The following is a 21,657-nucleotide window of genomic DNA, read 5'->3' as shown; positions in this document are numbered from 1 at the left end:
ATACTAAACTAGTTGTGCAACCACAAAGGAGACTCAATCCCACTATGAAAGAGGTGATCCAAAAAGAGGTAATAAAATTATGGGAAGCAGGCATTATTTACTCTATTTCTGACAGCCCTTGGGTAAGTCTTGTGTAGGTAGTTCCTAAGAAAGGAGGGATGACAGTGATCAAGAATGAAAAGAATGAGCTTATTCCTACAAGAACAATTACAGGATGGAGAATGTGTATAGACTACAGGAGGCTTTTTATTGTTTTCTAGATGGTCATGCTTTTTATTGTTTTCTAGATAGATATTCTGGATATAATCAAGTTGCAGTGGACCCTCAAGATCAAGAAAAGACACATTCACATGCCCGTTTGGAGTCTTTGCTTACAGAAGAATGCCGTTTGGACTTTGTAATGCTCCAGCAATTTTTCAGAGGTGTATACTTTCTATTTTTTCTGATATGGTTGAAAAGTTTATTGAGGTATTTATGGATGATTTTTCTATCTTTGGTAATTCTTTTGAATCCTGCTTGAAGCATTTATCTCTGGTCTTGAAATGGTGTCAAGAATCAAACCTTGTTTTAAATTGGGAAAAATGTCATTTTATGGTTACAGAAGGTATTGTTCTTGGACACCGGATTTCAAGTAAGGGGATTGAGGTTGATAGAGCAAAGGTGGAGGTAATTGAAAAATTACCACCACTAGCTAATGTTAAGGCAGTCAAGAGTTTCTTGGGTCATGCAAGATTTTATAGAAGATTTATAAAGGATTTTTCTAAAATTGCTAAACCATTAAGCAACCTGTTGGTTGTTGATGTTCCTTTTGTCTTTGATTCTGATTGCCTGTATATTTTTGAAACTTTGAAAGCAAACCTTACCTCTGCTCCCATTATAGCTCCCCCTGACTGGGATTTACCATTTGAGTTGATGTGTGATACTAGTGATTTTGCTATAAGAGCTGTTTTAGGATAGAGGCATGGCAAGCTTATACATGTCATTTACTATGCTAGCCGTGTGTTAAATGAAGCCTAAAAGAATTACACAACTACAGAAAAAAAATTATTAGCTATTGTGTATGTTGTTGATAAGTTTAGGTCCTATTTAATTGGTTCTAAGGTTATTATTTACATTGATCATGCTGCTTTGAAGTACCTTCTAACCAAGCAGGACTCTAAACCAAGATTAATCAGATGGGTGCTACTCCTTCAGGAGTTTGATATTGAGATAAAAGACAGGAAAGGGTCAGAAAATCAAGTAGCTGGCCATCTTTCTAGAATAGAACCTGAAGCAGGAGTACAACCACCCACAACTGTGACTGAAACATTTTCTGATGAGCAATTGTTCCTCATTCAGCAGGCTTCATAGTTTGCAGACATTGCCAATTACAAAGCCATGAATTTTATTCCAAAAGAGTACAATAGGCAACAAGTAAAGAAGCTATTGACTGATGCAAAGTACTACATTTGGGAGGAACCATTGACGTTAGGATTTTTGCTAGTAAAGAATTTTATAAGAATCGTCGCGTTGTAGATATAGATTCTAAACCAACAGAAATCCCTTCGTGCAAACGTTTTGGTTGTCACAAGTAACAAACCCCTTTAAAATTGATAACCGAGTATTTAAACCTCGGGTCGTCTTCTCAAGGAACTGCAGGGAAGTATGTTCTTATTATTGGTTATGGAGATTGTAAATTGGGGTTGAGAATGAAGAATTAATATGGCAAATAATTTAAATGGCAATTAAAATAAATAAATACTGTAAAGCAAACCCTTTGGCAAGGTACAAGAAATTGGAAGTCCAGACTTAGTTATTCTTATCAATAATAATGAAAGTTGAATCTTAATTCCACTTAGTTAACCTTTGCTAAAGCAAAGGAAAGTCAAGGGACTAATTAGTTTGACCTTCGAATCCTATTTAATTCCTAAGAAAAGGTTGGGATTATTGAAGTTCAGTTCAATTAGCAAAGATAACAATTATCAATTATGTTGAGCTAAGATAACTCCTGAGTTACTGATTTCTTGAAACCAAGACCAAAAGGAAAAGGAACTAAATCTACTAGAATAAAAATGTCTTCAGATTGGGAATAATCAATAACATAAATAAAAAAAAGCAATATTAACTGGAATACCTGACGATTGGATTTTTGACGGTTTAGAATTTTACAAATGAAATCTCGTCGAAGTATAGTCTCTAAACCAACAATAATCCTTTCATACAAAAATTTGTTTGTCACAAGTACAAACCCCTAAAATCTATAAACCGAAGTATTTAAACCTCGGGTCGTTCTCCCTAGGATTTACAATAAAGTGTTTTGTTATTGGTTGTGAGTTATATTTGGGGTTTTAGAGGAGAAAATGAATAGTAAATGGTAAGAAAACTTTATTAACAAAATGGTCTTGGCAAGATTTGGTTGTCAAGGGTCTTCATCATTATCACTAGCCACAAGTATGGTAGTTGCAAGGATTAATCCCACTTAGTCATCCTTAAATCAATTAACAAAGGAAAGTCAAGTGAGTTATATCAATCCTAGTCCATAAGTCCTAACTTTCCACTAATTGGATTAATGAAGGCTAGAGTTAATGGCTATCAACTAGCAATCAATTGGACACTAGTGACTCAAGAAATCCTAAGTTACCTTCTCAAGCCAAGAACATAAAATCCTACTCTAACATCCTCTCAAGCATTTCATCAAACACTTGGAGGGTAATGAAAGAAAGCATTTTTATTTGTAAGAATAAAAGGAATCAACAACCAACAATTACAAAGAATTAACAAAACAACAATCAACAACATCACAATCACATGAATTATCTCAAATTGCATTATTAAAAGAAAACAAAAGAACAAGAATATCTCAATTACAAAACCTAGAAACAAAATAAGAGAAATTACAACAAGAGGATAGGGATAGAAAGAAGAACCAAAGTGTAGCAATCATCAATTGAAGGTAGAAGTAGAAGGAGACTTGAATTAAACCTAGAACTATGAGATCCTAATCTAACCCTAATTCCTAATCCTAGAGAGAAGTGAGAGCTTCTCTCTCTAAAACTAACTCTAACTCCTAAAACTAAGCTAATGATAAAAAATATCTAAAGTATGAAAAGTATGTTGATTCCCCTTCAATCCTTGGCTTAAATAGCATTAGAAATGAGTTGGATTGGGCCCACAAGGCTTCTAAAATCGCTGGCCACATGTTGCATTAAGTGAACCAGATGGCAGCAACGGCGCGTGCGCGTACTTTGCGCGTGCGCACCACCATACGTGTAGCAATTATGGCAAATCTTATATCGTTTCGAAGCCCCGGATGTTAGCTTTCTAACCCAACTGGAACCGCATCATTTGGACCTCTGTAGCTCAAGTTATGGTCGTTTAAGTGCGAAGAGGTCAGGCTTGACAGCTTTTTGGTTCCATCATTTCTTCATGAGTTCTCCAACTTTACATGCTTTTTCTTCATTCCCTTGATCGAATCTTTGCCTCCTAAATCTGAAATCACTTAACAAACATATCAAGGCATCTAATGGAATCAAGGTAAATTATATTTAGCTATTTTAAGACCTAAAAAGCATGTTTTCACTCTTAAGCACAATTAAAGGAGATAAAATCCCCTAAAATTAATACAAGATAAACCCTACAAATGGGGTTTGTCAATACCTCAAATAACATTAATTCGAAAGAGTAATCTGTAACATAGAAAAATTCATAAACTAATTTGAAAAGCAAGTAATGAAAAAGAATATTGAACCTGATAAGAAGATGAGGTAAATTCCTAATTTCTAAAAATCCTAATCCTAAATCCTAAGAGAGAGGAGAGAGCCTCTCTCTCTCAAAACTAAATCATGGAAAGTGACTAAAAATTGGAGACTCCTTTCAATGGATGCATTCCCACACTTCATAACCTCTGGTCTATGCCTTCTGGACTTGGATTTGGGCCAAAAAGGGTATCAGAATTCGCTATGAGCATTTTTTGCAATTTCTGGTGCGTGGCCTCTGTCACGCGTCCGCGTGGGTCACGCGGTCGCGTCAATTGGAGTTTTCCTTATCGCGCGGTCGCGTCAGTCATGCGGCCGCGTCATAGGTGTTCTTCTTTAGTTGCGCGGTTGCGTCAGTCATGCGGCCGCGTCGCTGCTTCTTCGCTCTTGGCACGCAGTCGTGTCGTCCATGCGATCGCATGGTTGCCAGTTTCTCCAAAGCTCAGTTTTACGCTTTCCTTCCATTTTTGTATGTTTCCTTTCCATCCTTTGAGTTATTCCTGCCTTAGAAGATCTGAAACTACTCAACACACAAATCACGGCATTGAATGATAATAAAGGGTAATTAAAATAATTAATTTTAAAGCATAGGAAACATGTTTTTCACATACATCACATAATAAGGAAGGAAAAGTAAAATCATGCAATTAATATGAATACGTGGGTGAAGGATTGAATAAATCACTCAAACTAAGCACAAAATATATCACAAAATATGGGTTTATCAACCTCACCACACTTAAACAATAGCATGTCCTCATGCTATATCCAAGGTAAAAAGTAAGGTTGAAGTGGTGGAATGCCATGCAATGCAATTCTAATCTAAATGCAACTACCTAAATGAGTCATGCAATTCTAATTTTATTCACTCATATATAAAGCTTACATGTGGTTAAATCAATTCACACTCTCAAGGAATCATATATACATAGCCAACCTTAGATAATGTTAAAGCACTTTTACACTTGATATGGGAAGAAAAATATTTCATAAACTTGCAAGACAATTAACAAATTAAGCATAGATATGTGTTGATGAGTTATTGAACCCTCACTGAATTTTTGTGTTTACTCTCTAATCACTCAGTGTTTATTGGGTTAATCACTCTATTCTTCTTTTTATCCTTACTTTCTATAACTTTATTCTTCATCTAACCAATCAACAATCATAAAATATAGACATACAAAGATCATGAGGTCTTTTTAAGGTTTTAATGGGGCCAAGGTAAAGGTAAGGGTATATGTATAAGGCCAAGTGAGCTAATTAAGTGAATCCTTGATTAGTCTAAGATCTCACCTAACATACATATTTTATAAAGCAAAGCTTCTTTACCTATTTTCCCATATTTTTCACTTTTTATGTTACATGCTCATGCATTAGTTTTAATTTTTGCTCCATGTGCACTTGCTTTAATTTGCATTTTTTTAAATGCACATGGTAATTAATTATTTTAATTTCACATGAGCATGCTTCCCAAAACATCTTTATTCTTTTCAACTTTTCTACCTTTGTTTCTATCATCCATGTTCCCATAAAGTTTTTCCCACACTTAAACAATTACACAATTTCTATCTTAAGCTAACCAAGGATTCAACTTGGGATTTTTAATTTGTTTTTCTGCTTATGGCTAGTAATGTGGTTATAAAACAAGGGGGATTTAAAAACTCAAGGGGGCTAACAAGGATGGCATAAAAGGTAGGTTTTATTTGGGATAAGTGAGTTTTAATAAAAAATGGCCTCAATCTTATCTTGGTATGTATCTATATTCTATACTGGACATATAGATTAAAGCAAAGTAAAGAACATCAGAAAAATAAAAAGAAGAGCAAACACACAGGAATGAGATTTATGGTTTGAATGTAACCATACAATGAAGCTCAAAACTCACAGACTGCGTGTTCTCTAACTCAAAAATCATATATCATTCATATATGTCATGCAGGTTTAGTTAAAAATTCCCATTATTCTCATAAAAAAATTGTTTTGGGTGGCTTTTAAGGTTTTAGTGTTTCTTCTTGATGAAATGTTGTTAACTAACTAACATGTAATGCTATATATACAAGGTGTGTGGATTATTTCTGTTGAGGTCTCTAGCTTACTCCTTTTTTATTTTCAATCAAGTCAACTATCATATACTAAAAAGGGTAAACTATACTAATTAATCCACTTAAAATATAACTAGTAAACTAATGTGCAAATCAAGCTAAAATATCTAAAATAGTATACATATAGCTCAAAGTGCAAAATGCAAAAGTACAATAAAAAGTAAAAAGAGAAAAATATGCAAAAATACAGAAAATGAACAAAATAAGAGAGAGTTTATAGTGGTTCACCAAAATAAAGATATGCCAAAGATGGCAACCTCCCCACACTTAAATAATAGCATCGTCCTCGATGCTTACTCAAGCTAGGTGTGAAGGAGTGTCATCTCTAGAAGGATGGGTAGCTGGAGTCTCTATGGTGGTGGTCTGAGGAGGTGCTGACTGAATAGGGATCTTGGAATCTGCAGCCTGGATCTGATGTGGGACCTCCTGCTGTGGTGCAGCCTGCTCTGTGCTTGCCGACGCAGCCTCTCTCTGTGGATGGGTCTCCTCCTCGTGCTCATCCGCCTCCTCCTCAGATGGCTCTGATGGTGTGTCAGGCTCGGAGGGGATGTCGCCGCCAGATCGTATCAACAGCTTCAGGTGCTCATAGCGTTGTCGGTTGCGACGCTCCATCCTGTCTAGTTGCTGAAACAAGCGGTGCACTAGGTGATAAATTGGCTCTGAGGCAGGTGGAGGTGCAGTAGTGGTAGCAGGTGGAGGTGCAGCAGTGGAAGAAGAGGGGGCAGCCGAAGGCGTGGCGGTCTCATCTGAAGGAGTAAAGAAATCAGGTCTGTAGCCCAAGGCTAGAAAGTTCTTGCTGTGAGGAATAATCTTCCTGCACTCTGCAGCAGGTGGCCTCTCATCAGCGTCCTCCCAAGGCACATCAGCCTGACGGCCTAGCTGGGTAACCAGATAAGGGAAGGGGAGGGTGCCTCGGATATGTACCCTAGCCATATAGTGCCGGATGAATCGTGGTAGGTACAGGTCCTTACCCTCTATCACACACCAGAGGAGGGTGATCATGGCAGCAGGTATCACAGTCTCATGGGTACTTGGCATAACAAAGTTGCTCAGGATTTGATGCCATAACCGAGCCTCATCATTTAAATAAATCCGCTTGATTTCCTTAGGCATGGTGGTGTCCTGACCCAATTCCCATGGAACAGTCGAGTCAAGGGCTATCCTTGCCTTGATAGCATCCCAATCAAACCTCATGAAGCGCATGTCCTCCTCAGCCTTTTTGTACCCATCGGGCTGATCGGACTTTGGTGGAAGGTGCAGAGTATCCTCAATGACCTCTTCAGTGACCAGTATCTGTTTCCCTCTGAGGTGCACGGCATCCAAGGAAGTCTTGAAGTAATTGCAGTAAAACTCTCTTACCCAGGAAGCATTTACCTCAGTCAAGTTACGCTCTAAGAAGAACCAGCCTCTCTGTTTGATCTGATCGGAGGTGTACTGCTGTAGTTCTTCTGAGATTTTCAAAGTCCTCTCCAGGTACAGGTTTCTGGAGGTACTAAACTTAGGAAACTTTAGCTCACAGTACCGGTTTACAAACTTAATTGGATCATTGGCAGGGAGGAGTTAGTCAGCTTTCTCCTGCGCGGTAAAGTGCTTGTCCCGCCAGGAGTCATCATGCAAAAGTCCCATGAGAGACATAGAGGATTCACCTCTTTTTCGTTTGCCCGTAGTTGCCTTTCCTTTTCCCTTTCTTTGGGTGTCAGACATCCTGAAAGATAGAAATTAAGGATATAATGGGAATAGGAAAACAGGTAGGCACATAATAAAATAAGCACATAGTGGTAAAGGGGCAATAAAAGAATGAAAATTGAGTTAAGCAATGTGCATTAAAGATTGTATAGGAGTTGAAATCCGAGAAAAGATATGCACAATCCATAATGTAATAGAAGGCATGTTAATTAGGAAAAATTATCAGTATGCCATGAGTAGAAAGTTAAAAGAAAATGAAAAACCAGAAGAGATGTTTTAAAAGGTTAGTTTGGTTAGAATTGAAAAAGAGTTTAGGAAGTTAAAAATTAGTGAATTAGTGAAAAATGGGTTGAGGTAAGTGGCATAAGGATAAGTTTCTAGGTAACAAGCATTCATAATTAAAAGCTACAGGTAACTCATAACCAAACAAGGAAAATAGGGGATGTTGATTCAGATAGATATAGAAATAGCAAAAATTAGAATCAAACATCAAAAATACAATTTATGAACCAGGAGATCAAAGAGAATAAGAATGCGTTCCCTGGCATTCATGAATTGGTTTGGTGAAATCTAAGGAAAGTGATGAGCGGATAATTTATACGCTTTTTGGCATTGTTTTTAGGTAGTTTTTAGTAAGTTCAAGCTACTTTTAGGGATGTTTTCATTAGTTTTTATGCTAAATTCACATTTCTGGACTTTACTATGAGTTTGTGTGTTTTTCTGTAATTTCAGGTAATTTCTGACTGAAATTGAGGGACTTGAGCAAAACTCTAAAAAAGGCTGACAAAAGGACTGCTGATGCTGTTAGAATCTGACCTCCCTGCACTCAAAATGGATTTTCTGGAGGTACAGAACTCCAAATGGCGCGCTCTCAACGGCGTTGGAAAGTAGACATCCAGAGCTTTCCAGCAATATATAATAGTTCATACTTTATTCGGAAATTGATGACGTAATTTGGCGTTGAACGCCAAGTACATGCTGCTGTCTGGAGTTAAACGCCAGAAACACGTCATGATCCGGAGTTGAACGCCCAAAACACGTCATAACTTGGAGTTCAACTCCAATAAAAGCCTCAGCTCGTGGATAGATCAAGCTCAGCCCAAACATACACCAAGTGGGCCCCGGAAGTGGATTTATACATCAATTACTTACTCATGTAAACCCTAGGAGCTAGTTTATTATAAATAGAACTTTTTACTATCATAATCTCATCCTGGATTGTAATTTGAATCCTGTGATCACATTTTGGGGGCTGGCCATTTGGCCATACCTGAACCTTTCACTTATGTATTTTCAACGGTGGAGTTTCTGCACACCATAGATTAAGGGTGTGGAGCTCTACTGTACCTCAAGTTTCAATACAATTACTATTACTTTCTATTCAATTCTCTTTTATTCTTATTCCAAGATATACGTTGCACAACACTTTGATGAATGTGATGATCCGTGACACTCATCATCATTCTCACCTATGAACGCGCGTGACTGACAACCACTTCCGTTCTACTCTAGGCCGGGCGCATATCTTTTAGATTCCCCAACAGAATCTTCGTGGTATAAGCTAGATAGATGGCGGCATTCATGGGGATCTGGAAAGTCTAACCTTGTCTGTGGTATTCCGAGTAGGATTCCGGTATTGAATGACTGTGACGAGCTTCAAACTCCTGAAGGCTGGGCGTGATGACAAATGCAAAAGAATCAATGGATTCTACTCCAACCTGATTGAGAACCGACAGATGATTAGCCGTGCTGTGACAGAGCATTTGGACCATTTTCACTGAGAGGATGGGATGTAGCTATCAACAAGGGTGATGCCTCCAGACGATTAGCCGTGCAGTGACAGCGCATAGGACCATTTTCCCGAGAGGATTAAAAGTAGCCATTGATGATGGTGATGCCCTACATACAGCTTGCCATGGAAAGGAGTAAGAAGGATTGGATGAATATAATAAGAAAGTAGAGATTCAAGAGGAGCACAGCATCTCCATACGCCTATCTGAAATCCCCACTATTAATTTACATAAGTATTTATATCCCTTTTTATTTTATTTATCTTCTAAATATCTAATCCAATTACATTTGACCCTATGAATCCACTTAACTGAGATTTACAAGGTGACCATAGCTTGCTTCATACCAACAATCTCTGTGGGATCGACCCTTACTCACGTAAGGTATTACTTGGATGACCCAGTACACTTGCTGGTTAAGTTGAATGTAGTTGTGATCACATATGCCAAAGAGCCATTAAATAAATCTCATGCAAATACAAAGAGGGCAATCACAATTTCGTCCACCAAGTTTTTGGCGCCGTTGCTGGGGATTGTTCGAGTATGGACAACTGACGGTTCATCTTGTTGCTCAGATTAGGTAATTTTCTTTTCAAAATTTTTCAAAAATCTTTTTCAAAATTTTTCTTTTCTTTTTCGTTTTTCCAAACTTTATTTTCGAAAAAAATTTATAAAAATCCAAAAAAATTAATAAAATCATAAAAATCAAAAATATTTTGTGTTTCTTGTTTGAGTCTTGAGTCAATTTTTAAGTTTGGTGTCAATTGCATGCTTTAAAAATTTTTCTTGTATTTTTTGAAAATTCCATGCATTCATAGTGTTCTTCATGATCTTCAAGTTGTTCTTGACAAGTCTTCTTTGTTGATCTTGATGTTTTCTTGTTTTGTGTTGTTTGTTATTTTTCATATGCATTTTTCGTTTGTTAGAATCCATGCATTAAAGATTTCTAAGTTTGGTGTCTTGCATGTTTTCTTTGCATCAAAAATTTTTCAAAATTATGTTCTTGATGTTCATCATGATCTTCAAAGTGTTCTTGGTGTTCATCTTGACATTCATAGTGTTCTTGCATGCATCTTGTGTTTTGATCCAAAATTTTTATGTTTTGGGTCATGTTTGTGTTTTTCTCTCTCCTCATTAAAAATTCAAAAATCAAAAAAATATCTTTTCCTTATCTTTCTCATAATTTTCAAAAATTTGAGTTGACTTAGTCAAAAATTTTCAAAATTAGTTGTTTCCTACAAGTCAAGTCAAATTTTCAATTTTAAAAATCTTATCTTTTCAAAAATTATATCCTTTTCATTTTTTTTCGAAAATTTCAAAAATCTTTTTCAAATTATTTTCAAAATCTTTTTCTTATCTTTATATCATATTTTCGAAATTACACTAACAATTAATGTGATTGATTCAAAAATTTGAAGTTTGTTACTTTCTTGTTAAGAAAGGTTCAATCTTTAAGTTCTAAAATCATATCTTTTAGTTTCTTGTTATTTAAGTAATTTTAAAAATTAAATCTTTTTCAAACATATCTTATCTTATCTTTTATATCTTATCTTTTTCAAAATTTTATCTTTTTCAAAATTTGATTTTAAAATATCTTATCTAACTTCTTATCTTCTTATCTTTTCAAATTTGATTTTAATATCTTTTTCAACTAACTATTTGACTTTTTGTTTGTTTCTTATCTTTTTCAAAACCACCTAACTACTTTTTCCTCTCTAATTTTCGAAAATACCTCTCTCTTTTTCAAATTCTTTTTAATTAATTAATTGTTTTAATTTTAATTCTATCTTATCTTTTAATTTTCGAAAATACTAATCCCTTTTTCAAAATTATTTTCGAAATTCTCCCTCTCTTTTCTTATTCTATTTAATTATTTAATTACTAACACTTCTCTTCACCTCTCTCCATCTAAATATCCGAACCCACTATTCTACATTCTTCTCCCCTTTCTTTTTCTACTAACATAAAGGAATCTCTATACTGTGACATAGAGGATTCCTCTTCTTTTCTTGTTTTCTTCTCTTTCATATGAGCAGGAACAGGGAAAAAGGCACTCTAGTTGAAATTGATCCAGAACCTAAAAGGACTCTGAAGAGAAAATTAAGAGAAGCTAAGTTACAACAATCCAGAAATAACCTTTCAGAAATTTTCGAACAAGAGAAGGAGATGGCAGCCGAAAATAATAATAATGCAAGGAGAATACTTGGTGACTTCACAAAGCCAACGTCCAAATTTGATGGAAGAAGCATCTCCATTCCTGCCATTGGAGCCAATAACTTTGAGCTGAAACCTCAGCTAGTTGCCTTAATGCAACAAAACTGCAAGTTTTATGGACTTCTATCTGAAGATCCTTATCAGTTTTTAACTGAGTTCTTGCAGATCTGTGAGACTGTAAACACGAATGGAGTTGATCCTGAAGTCTACAGACTCATGCTTTTCCCTTTTGCTGTAAGAGACAGAGCTAGAATATGGTTGGATTCACAACCCAAGGATAGCCTGGACTCCTGGGATAAGCTGGTCACTGTCTTCTTGGATAAATTCTTTCCTCCTCAAAAGCTGAGCAAGCTGAGAGTGGATGTTCAGACCTTCAAACAAAAAGATGGTGAATCCCTCTATGAAGCTTGGGAAAGATACAAGCAGTTGACCAAAAGATGTCCATCTGACATGTTTTCAGAATGGACCATATTAGATATATTCTATTATGGTCTATCTGAATTTTCGAAAATGTCATTGGACCATTCTGCAGGTGGATCCATTCACCTAAAGAAAACGCCTGAAGAGGCTCAAGAACTCATTGACATGGTTGCAAATAACCAATTCATGTACACTTCTGAGAGGAATTCCGTGAATAATGGGATACCTAAGAAGAAAGGAGTTCTTGAAATTGATGCTCTGAATGCCATATTGGCTTAGAACAAAGTGTTGACTCAGCAAGTCAACATGATCTCTCAAAGTCTGAATGGATGGCAACATGCATCCAACAGTACTAAAGAGGCAGCTTCTGAAGAAGCTTATGATCCTGAGAACCCTGCCATGGCAGAGGTTAATTACATGGGTGAACCTTATGGAAACACCTATAACTCATCATGGAGAAATCATCCAAATTTCTCATGGAAGGATCAACAAAAGCCTCAACAAGGCTTTAACAATGGTGGACGCAATAGGCTGAGCAATAGCAAGCCTTTCCCATCATCTTTTCAGCAACAGACAGAGAATTCTGAACAAAACAATTCTAATTTAGCCAATCTAGTCTCTGATCTGTCAAAGGCCACTTTCAGTTTCATGAGTGAAACAAGATCCTCAATTAGAAATCTGGAGGCACAAGTGGGCCAGCTGAGTAAGAAAGTCATTGAAACTCCTCCCAGTATTCTCCCAAGCAATACAGAAGAGAATCCAAAAGGAGAGTGCAAGGCCATTGATATAATCAATATGGCCGAATGCACAAGGGAGGAGGAGGACGAAAATCCTAGTGAGGAAGACTTCCTGGGATGTCCCTCAAGCAAGAAGGAGTTTCCTATTAAGGATCCAAGGGAATCTGAGGCTCATATAGAGACCATAGAGATTCCATTAAATCCCCTTCTGCCATTCATGAGCTCTGAAGACTATTCTTCCTCTGAAGAGGATGAAGATATGACTGGAGAGCAAGTTGCTCAATATTTAGGAGCTATCATGAAGCTGAATGCCAAGTTGTTTGGTAATGAGACTTGGGAAAGTGAACCTCCTTTGCTCATTAGTGAACTGGATACCTAGATTCAGCAAATTTTACCTCAAAAGAGTCAAGATCCTGGCAAGTTCTTAATACCTTGTACCATAGGCACCATGACCTTTGAAAAAGCTCTATGTGATCTGGGGTCAGGGATAAATCTTATGCCACTCTCTGTAATGGAGAAGCTGGGGATCATTGAGGTACAACCTGCCTTGTTCTCATTACAATTGGCAGACAAGTCATTGAGACAAGCTTATAGAATAGTAGAGGACGTGTTAGTAAAGGTTGAAGGCCTTTACATCCCTGCTGATTTCATAATCTTAGACACTAGGAAGGAAGAGGATGAATGTATCATCCTTGGAAGACCTTTTCTAGCCATAGCAGGAGCTGTGAAAGATGTCAACAGAGGTGAATTAGTCCTTTAATTGAATGGGGACTACCTTGTGTTTAAGGCACAGGGCCATCCCTCTGTGACAAAAGAGAGTAAGCATGAAGAGCTTCTCTCAGTTCAGAGTCAAGAAGAGCCCCCACAGTCAAACTCTAAGTTTGGTGTTGGGAGGCCACAACCAAACTCTAAGTTTGGTGTTAAGATCCCATATCCAAACTCTATGTTTGGTGTTGGGACTATACAACATTGACCTGATCACCTTGTGGCTCCATGAGAGCCACTGTCAAGCTATTGACATTAAAGAAGCGCTTGTTGGGAGGCAACCCAATTTTATTTATCTAGTTTTTATTTTATTTTATTGTTATTTTGTGTTTTATTAGGTACATGATCATGAGGAGTCACGAAAAAAATATAAAAATTAAAAACAGAATAAAAAAAATAGCAGAAGAAAAATCACACCCTGGAGGAAGCACAGGCTGGCGTTCAACGCCAGTAAGGAGCATCTGGCTGGCGTTTAACGCCAGAACAGAGCATGAAACTGGCGCTGAACGCCAGAAACAAGCAACATTCTGGCGTTGAATGCCAGGAATGTGCCTAGAAGAAAAGCTGGCACTGAACGCCAGTAACAAGCATGAAACTGGCGTTCAACGCCAGAAACATGCTTTACATGGGCGTTGAACGCCCAGAACGTGCACCACTCGGCGTTTAAACGCCAGAATGGTGTGCAAAGGCATTTTACATGCCTATTTGGTGCAGGGATGGAATTCCTTGACACCTCAAGATCTGCCACAGGATCACCTCAGGATCTGTGGACCCCACAGGATCCCCATCTAACATATTCCCACCTTACCTCCTAATCCTATTTTACTCTTCCCCATGTCACACTTCCCAACAACTTCAATCTCTGAATCTCTCTTCCCAATAAACACTCTTTCCCAAAAATCCTTCACCAATCACCTCAATCTCTCTTCCTAATTACCATCTTCACCATTCACATCCAACCACTCTTCCCCATAAACCCCACCTACCTTCCAAATTCAAAAGCATCTTCCCACCCAATCCCACCCTAAATGGCCGAACCTACCCTCTCCCCTCTCCCTATATATACCCTTCCATTCTACTTCATTTTCACACATCACTACCCACTCTTCCATACTTTGGCCGAACCTACACTTACCCTTCTCCTCCATATTCTCTTCTTCTTCTTCTTCTTCTCTTCTTTCTTCTCTTACTCGAGGGTGAGCAATATTTTAAGTTTGGTGTGGTAAAAGCATAAGCTTTTTGTTTTTCCATTACCATCAATGGCACCTAAGGCCGGAGAATCCTCTAGAAAAGGAAAAGGAAAGACAAAAGCTTCCACCTCCGAGTCATGGGAGATGGAAAGATTCATCTCCAAAAGCCATCAAGACCACTTCTATGATGTTGTGGCAAAGAAGAAGGTGATCCCTGAGGTCCCTTTCAAGCTCAAGAAAAATGAGTTTCCGGAGATCCGACATGAAATCCGAAGAAAAGGTTGGGAAGTCCTAACCAACCCCAGGCAACAAGTCGGAATCTTAATGGTTCAAGAGTTCTATGCCAATGCATGGATCACTAGGAACCATGATCAAAGTATGAACCTGAGTCCAAAGAATTATCTCACAATGGTTCGGGGGAAATACTTAGATTTTAGTCCGGAAAATGTGAGGTTGGCGTTCCACTTGCCCATGATGCAAGGAGATGAATGCCCCTACACTAGAAGGGTCAACTTTAATCAAAGGTTGGACCAAGTCCTTATGGACATATGTGTGGAAGGAGCTCAATAGAAGAGAGACTCCAAAGGCAAGCCAGTTCAACTAAGAAGACTGGACCTCAAGCTTGTAGCTAAAGGATGGTTGGAGTTCATTCAACGCTCCATCATTCCCACTAGCAACCGATCTGAAGTTACTGTGGATCGGGCCATCATGATTCACAGCATCATGATTGGAGAGGAAGTAGAAGTTCATGAGGTCATCTCCAATAAAATCTACAAAATAGTCGACAAGCCTTCCACCATGGCACGGCTAGCTTTTCCTCACCTTATTTGTCATCTATGTTACTCAGCTGGAGTTATCATAGAAGGAGACATCTCCATTGAAGAGGATAAGCCCATCACCAAGAAGAGGATGGAGCAAGCAAGAGAGACCCTTCACGGTTCTCAAGAGATACATGAGGAAGCTCATCATCAAGAAATCCCTGAGATGCCTCAAGGGATGCACTTTCCTCCCAACAACTATTGGGAACAACTCAACACTTCCTTAGAAGATTTGAGCCACAATGTGGAACAATTAAGGGTGGAACATCATGAGCACTCCATCATTCTCCATGAAATAAGAGAAGATCAAAGAGCAATGAGGGAGGAGCAACAAAGGCAAGGAAGGGACATAGAAGAGCTTAAGAACATTGTTGGTCCTTCAAGAAGAAGACGCCACTAAGGTGGATTCATTCCTTGTTCTTATTTCTTTCTGTTTTTCGGTTTCTATGTTATGTTTATCTATGTTTTGTGTCTCTACTTCATGATCATTAGTATGTAGTAACCATGCCTTAAAGCTATGAATAAAATCCATGAATCCTTCACCTCTCTTAAATGAAAAAATGTTTTAATTCAAAAGAACAAGAAGTACATGAATTTCAAATTATCCTTGAGTTTAGTTTAATTATATTGATGTGGTGACAATACTTTTTGTTTTCTGAATGAATGCTTGAACAGTGCATATTTTTGATCTTGTTGTTTATGAATGTTAAAATTGTTGGCTCTTAAAAGAATGATGAACAAAGAGAAATGTTATTGATGATCTGAAAAATCATGAAATTGATTCTTGAAGCAAGAAAAAGCAGTGAAAAAAGAAAAGCTTGCGAAAAAAAAAGTAGCAAAAAAATAGAAAGAAAAAGAAAAAGCAAGCAGAAAAAGCCAATAGCCCTTAAAACCAAAAGGCAAGGGTAAAAAGGATCCAAGGCTTTGAGCATCAATGGATAGGAGGGCCCAAGGAAATAAAATCTAGGCCTAAGCGGCTAAACCAAGCTGTCCCTAACCATGTGCTTGTGTCATGAAGGTCCAAGTGAAAAGCTTGAGACTGAGTGGTTAAAGTCGTGATCCAAAAGCAAAAGAGTGTGCTTAAGAGCTCTGGACACCTCTAACTGGGGACTCTAGCAAAGCTAAGTCACAATCTGAAAAGGTTCACCCAGTTATGTGTCTGTGGCATTTATGTATCCGGTGGTAATACTGGAAAACAAAGTGCTTAGGGCCACGGCCAAGACTCATAAGTAACTGTGTTCAAGAATCAACATGCTTAACTAGGAAAGTCAATAACACTATCCAAAATTCTAAGTTCCTAGAGAAGCCAATCATTCAGAACTTCAAAGGAAAAAGTGAGATGCCAAAACTGTTCAGAAGCAAAAAGCTACAAGTCCCGCTCATAAATTAGAATTAATATTCATTGATATTTTGGAATTTATAGTATATTCTCTTCTTTTTATCCTAATTGATTTTCAGTTGCTTGGGGACAAGCAACAATTTAAGTTTGGTGTTGTGATGAGCGGATAATTTATACGCTTTTTGGCATTGTTGTTAGGTAGTTTTTAGTAAGTTCAAGCTACTTTTAGGGATGTTTTCATTAGTTTTTATGCTAAATTCACATTTCTGGACTTTACTATGAGTTTGTGTGTTTTTCTGTAATTTCAGGTAATTTCAGGCTGAAACTTGAGCAAAACTCTGAAAAAGGCTGACAAAAGGACTGCTGATGCTGTTGGAATCTGACATTCCTGCACTAAAAATGGATTTTCTGGAGCTACAGAACTCCAAATGGCGCGCTCTCAACGGCGTTGGAAAGTAGACATCCAGAGCTTTAACACGTCATGATCCGGAGTTGAACGCCCAAAACACGTCATAACTTGGAGTTCAACTCCAATAAAAACCTCAGCTCGTGGATAGATCAAGCTCAGCCCAAACATACACCAAGTGGGCCCCGGAAGTGGATTTATGCATCAATTACTTACTCATGTAAACCCTAGGAGCTAATTTATTATAAATAGAACTTTTTACTATCATAATCTCATCCTGGATTGTAATTTGAATCTTGTGATCACGTTTTGGGGGCTGGCCATTCGGCCATGCCTGAACCTTTCACTTATGTATTTTCAACGGTGGAGTTTCTGCACACCATAGATTAAGGGTGTGGAGCTCTGCTGTACCTCAAGTTTCAATACAATTACTATTACTTTCTATTCAATTCTCTTTTATTCTTATTCCAAGATATACGTTGCACAACACTTTGATGAATGTGATGATCCGTGACACTCATCATCATTCTCACCTATGAACGCGCGTGACTGACAACCACTTCCGTTCTACTCTAGGCCGGGCGCATATCTCTTAGATTCCCCAACAGAATATTCGTGGTATAAGCTAGATAGATGGCGGCATTCATGGGAATCCGGAAAGTCTAACCTTGTCTGTGGTATTCCGAGTAGGATCCTGGGAATCCGGAAAGTCTAACCTTGTCTGTGGTATTCCGAGTAGGATTCCGGTATTGAATGACTGTGACGAGCTTCAAACTCCTAAAGGTTGGGCGTGATGACAAACGCAAAAGAATCAATGGATTCTACTCCAACCTGATTGAGAACCGACAGATGATTAGCCGTGCTGTGACAGAGTATTTGGTCCATTTTCACTGAGAGGATGGGATGTAGCTATCAACAAGGGTGATGCCTCCAGACGATTAGCCGTGCAGTGACAGCGCATAGGACCATTTTCCCGAGAGGATTAAAAGTAGCCATTGATGATGGTGATGCCCTACATACAGCTTGCCATGGAAAGAAGTAAGAAGGATTGGATGAATATAATAAGAAAGTAGAGATTCAAGAGGAGCACAGCATCTCCACACGCCTATCTGAAATCCCCAATATTAATTTACATAAGTATTTCTATCCCTTTTTATTTTATTTATCTTCTAAATATCTAATCCAATTACATTTGACCCTATGAATCCACTTAACTGAGATTTACAAGGTGACCATAGCTTGCTTCATACCAACAATCTCTGTGGAATCGACCCTTACTCACGTAAGGTATTAATTGGATGACCCAGTACACTTGCTGGTTAAGTTGAACGTAGTTGTGATCACATATGCCAAAGAGCCATTAAATAAATCTCATGCAAATACAAAGAGGGCAATCACAATTTCGTCTACCAGAAAGCACAGTTGAAAATGCCAAAACCAAGACAAGAATGGAAACATTTTACAGAAATTTGGGCAGCATTCTGGGTAAAAGTGGATTATCTTGGAAAATAAACAGCAACAAAATAGTTCATATGAAAATTAAACAAAGCTGCAATCACATATATGGAGTATGAACATGAAAAAGGCAATGTAAAAAGCAGCATGAAACAAGAAAGTACAGCATATGAACAATAGCAACATCACAGAATCATCAGAATTGTGAAAATCATAAAGCAAGAAACACGAACAGCGCAATTATCAGGCCTAAATCCACTAACCACATCCTAGGCTACCTAACAACCTAAAATCCACTACAACATGCATATCTAACTAGCCTAAATATGAACAGAACAGAAAGATATGGAGTAACTACGAATGGATAGAAGGGTGGCATTTTGCGGAACCTGGAAGGCTAATGAAGGAGATTGAGGCAGAGAGGTGGCTGGGGAATGGTGGTGGTGGTGTCAGGCACGGCGGAGGAGGGTGGCGCAGCGACGGTGGCTGCTGGTTGGGGGTAGGGGCTTCGGGAAAGGGAGGGGTGATGGGGGTAGGGGAAAGGTTTGGGACGGGGGTGAGGGTGGTGGTGATGGGCGGATGGAGTGCGGCGGTGATGGCAGTGCGGTGGGTGGCTATCGCGGAGGGGGGATCAGCGGCGGTGGAGGGAGAAGGGGAAAGAAGAGGAAGGAAGAGGGGGAAGGAAGAAGGGGGTGGCGTGGCGGTGGGTTCTGGGTGGTCGACGAGGGCGGCGGTGGTTCGGTGATGGTGGCTGGGTGGTGGTGGTGTGATCGGAGAAGAAGAGAGGGAGGGAAGGGGTTTGGGGAGGTGACGCGAATGGGTAGGGTTCGCATGACTGGGGGGTTAGTAAATTTGAATCCATGCGATTGCTTGGGGCATGCGGTCGCATGGCCTGGGTGAAATGGGAGTTGACACGATTGCGTGGGTCGCGCGATTGCATGGAACGGATAAAAAAGGGTATGGCGCGATCGCCTGAGGCATGCGATCGCGTCGCTTGAAATTGTGCTAAACGCACTATTCCAGCGTCGTATCAGCGCAACTCTCTGTCTCATTGTTGGATGTTGTGCAATCCATGCGACGTGATCGCGTCGCTCACGCTGTCGCATGGGATTGGTTGTGTACGATTGATGCGGTCGCGTCAGGGACGCAACCGCGTGGTTCATTTTATGCGAAACGCACAATGGCCACACGATTCCAGCCCAACTTTCTGGGCATTGGATCTTTACACCGATTTCCAGGTCACGCGGCCGCGTGAGTGACGCGGACGCGTGGGAGGTGTCTTGTCGCAACTGACGCGATCGCATGATCGATGCGGTCGTGTCGCACGCCCTTTGTCTCTCTCTCTCTCTCTCTCTCTCTCTCTCTCTCTCTCTTTTTGTATGCAGGTATGTAATTATGCAATATGCATTGCTAAATGCAAATGTTATGAATGGCATCTAGGTTCAATAGAAATAAACAATATAAAATAAACAAAAACGAAATAAAATGGAAACAGGAACGATCATACCATGGTGGGTTGTCTCCTACCTAGCACTTTTAGTTAAAGTCCTTAAGTTGGACATTGGATGAGCTTCCTGTTATGGTGGCTTGTGCTTGAATTCGTCCAGAAATCTCCACCAGTGCTTGGAATACCAGCATCCTCTGGGGTCCTAAACAAAGTACGTAAAGCCCTTGTGTGAGTTCAAACAGGCTTGTAGGCTCCCGGAGTGTTGAATGTCAGAATAGACTCCAGGATACCAAACCTTTCTTCTACACCCGTCTTTGTCTTGATCTACATTGTTCCAGTCGGGTGAGGAGTAATCCGAATTCTCACTGCAGTGACCAAACAGCTTCTGAGATCCTTTAGATTAAGCTTGACACCAATTCCTGCACCTCAAATTGAAATGCGAAACCTCGTTGAATCTTGCATACTAGCGCTGAGTACGAGTCATTTCCCTTTTTCTCTTAAAGCCGCAAAGAGCTCTAAGCTGGCCATCTGTTTCAAGCAACCCATATTCAAGTGGGAAATTGAAGATGAAAGTCAAGGATTTTACCCACTTGAAGTTTGTGTTGAGTGGTAGTGGCCTTGGGGTCAGTGTTTCTAGTGGTTCTGGAAGCTCTACTCCCTTGTGGTCTTCTGTAAATTCCTCCACTTCCTTGCAAACCTTTTCCATTCCAGCCATGTCCTGGTCAAAGTCTTCCATGTCTTCCTCATCACTTGAGTCATAATTAGGAGGTTGAGAAAAGTCGACCTCTGCATCATCTTCGTATTTACTTGGGGAAGATTCTTCTGTCTCAAAGAATTTACTTGCGGATGCAAGTTCATCACTAGGAGGACTTGACTGGTGATCATCATCATCAAGGAAACATGTGTCTTGGGTAATTCCGTCTAATTCTTCATAAGATATCTGCATTGGGGGCTGTGCAACATCCTCTTTAGCATCAATTGTAACATCCTTGACGGAGTTCTCCACAACTCTGGATTCAGGTGGCGGTTCGGCATCTCCTAAATCTTCAACTAACTCTTCTTCTTCTGCAATGACAGCGCCCTCTACTTGTTCCAGTACGAAGTTATGCTCTATGCTGTCCACTGGAGTCTCTAGTGTCTTCTTCGTGCTGCGTTCTTCATTAAATTCTCCACATGAAGCCATGGGAGTCTGTCGAGTGTCTGAACGTCTGGAAGATAACTGATTTATTGCTTGCTCCAGTTGATGAAGGGTTGCATTGAACTGGTTTACTGATTCCTTGAAGTGAACCTGTGATTCTTGGCTTGATGGATATGGACATGGTGCATAAGGGAGTGGTGGTTCTTGGGAGTAATTGGATTGGCGTTGGGGTGGATAAGGATCCTGTGGTAGTGAATGGTGAAAAGAAGCTTGTGAGTGTGGTAGTTCGAAGTTTTGTCGAGAGGATGGTCTCTGAGCACAGGGTGGGGCTTGTTGGTAGCTACTAGGCGGTCCACCAAATCTTTCAACTGGGTATGCATTGTAGAATGGTCGTTGTCCACGATATCTTGGAG

At 39.3% G+C, this 21,657-nt stretch overlaps 1 protein-coding gene and 1 non-coding gene across 2 annotated transcripts; one reads left to right on the top strand and one right to left on the bottom strand.

Annotated features, from left to right (window-relative positions):
- Positions 1–11,877: 11,877 nt before the first annotated feature.
- On the bottom strand, positions 11,878–11,981 carry LOC130952711 (small nucleolar RNA R71). The gene has a single exon (XR_009074888.1). It is a non-coding gene; the product is annotated as a small nucleolar RNA R71 (small nucleolar RNA).
- A 7,078-nt stretch (positions 11,982–19,059) lies between these two features.
- LOC130949735 (glycine-rich cell wall structural protein 1.8-like) lies at positions 19,060–19,404 on the top strand. Its single transcript, XM_057878379.1, has one exon. The coding sequence runs from the start codon at positions 19,060–19,062 to the stop codon at positions 19,402–19,404; it is 345 nt and encodes a 114-aa protein (XP_057734362.1).
- Positions 19,405–21,657: the final 2,253 nt, after the last annotated feature.

Source organism: Arachis stenosperma, chromosome 9, assembly GCF_014773155.1.
Source record: "Arachis stenosperma cultivar V10309 chromosome 9, arast.V10309.gnm1.PFL2, whole genome shotgun sequence".
Taxonomy (NCBI): Eukaryota; Viridiplantae; Streptophyta; class Magnoliopsida; order Fabales; family Fabaceae; genus Arachis; species Arachis stenosperma.
Note: the sequence above shows the minus strand (reverse complement) of the source record. Positions and strands in the feature narration are given on the sequence as shown.

Bases quoted from the DNA above. Each gene is read 5' to 3' on its own strand.
- LOC130949735 (XM_057878379.1), top strand. From the start codon at position 19,060: ATGAAGGAGATTGAGGCAGAGAGGTGGCTGGGGAATGGTGGTGGTGGT.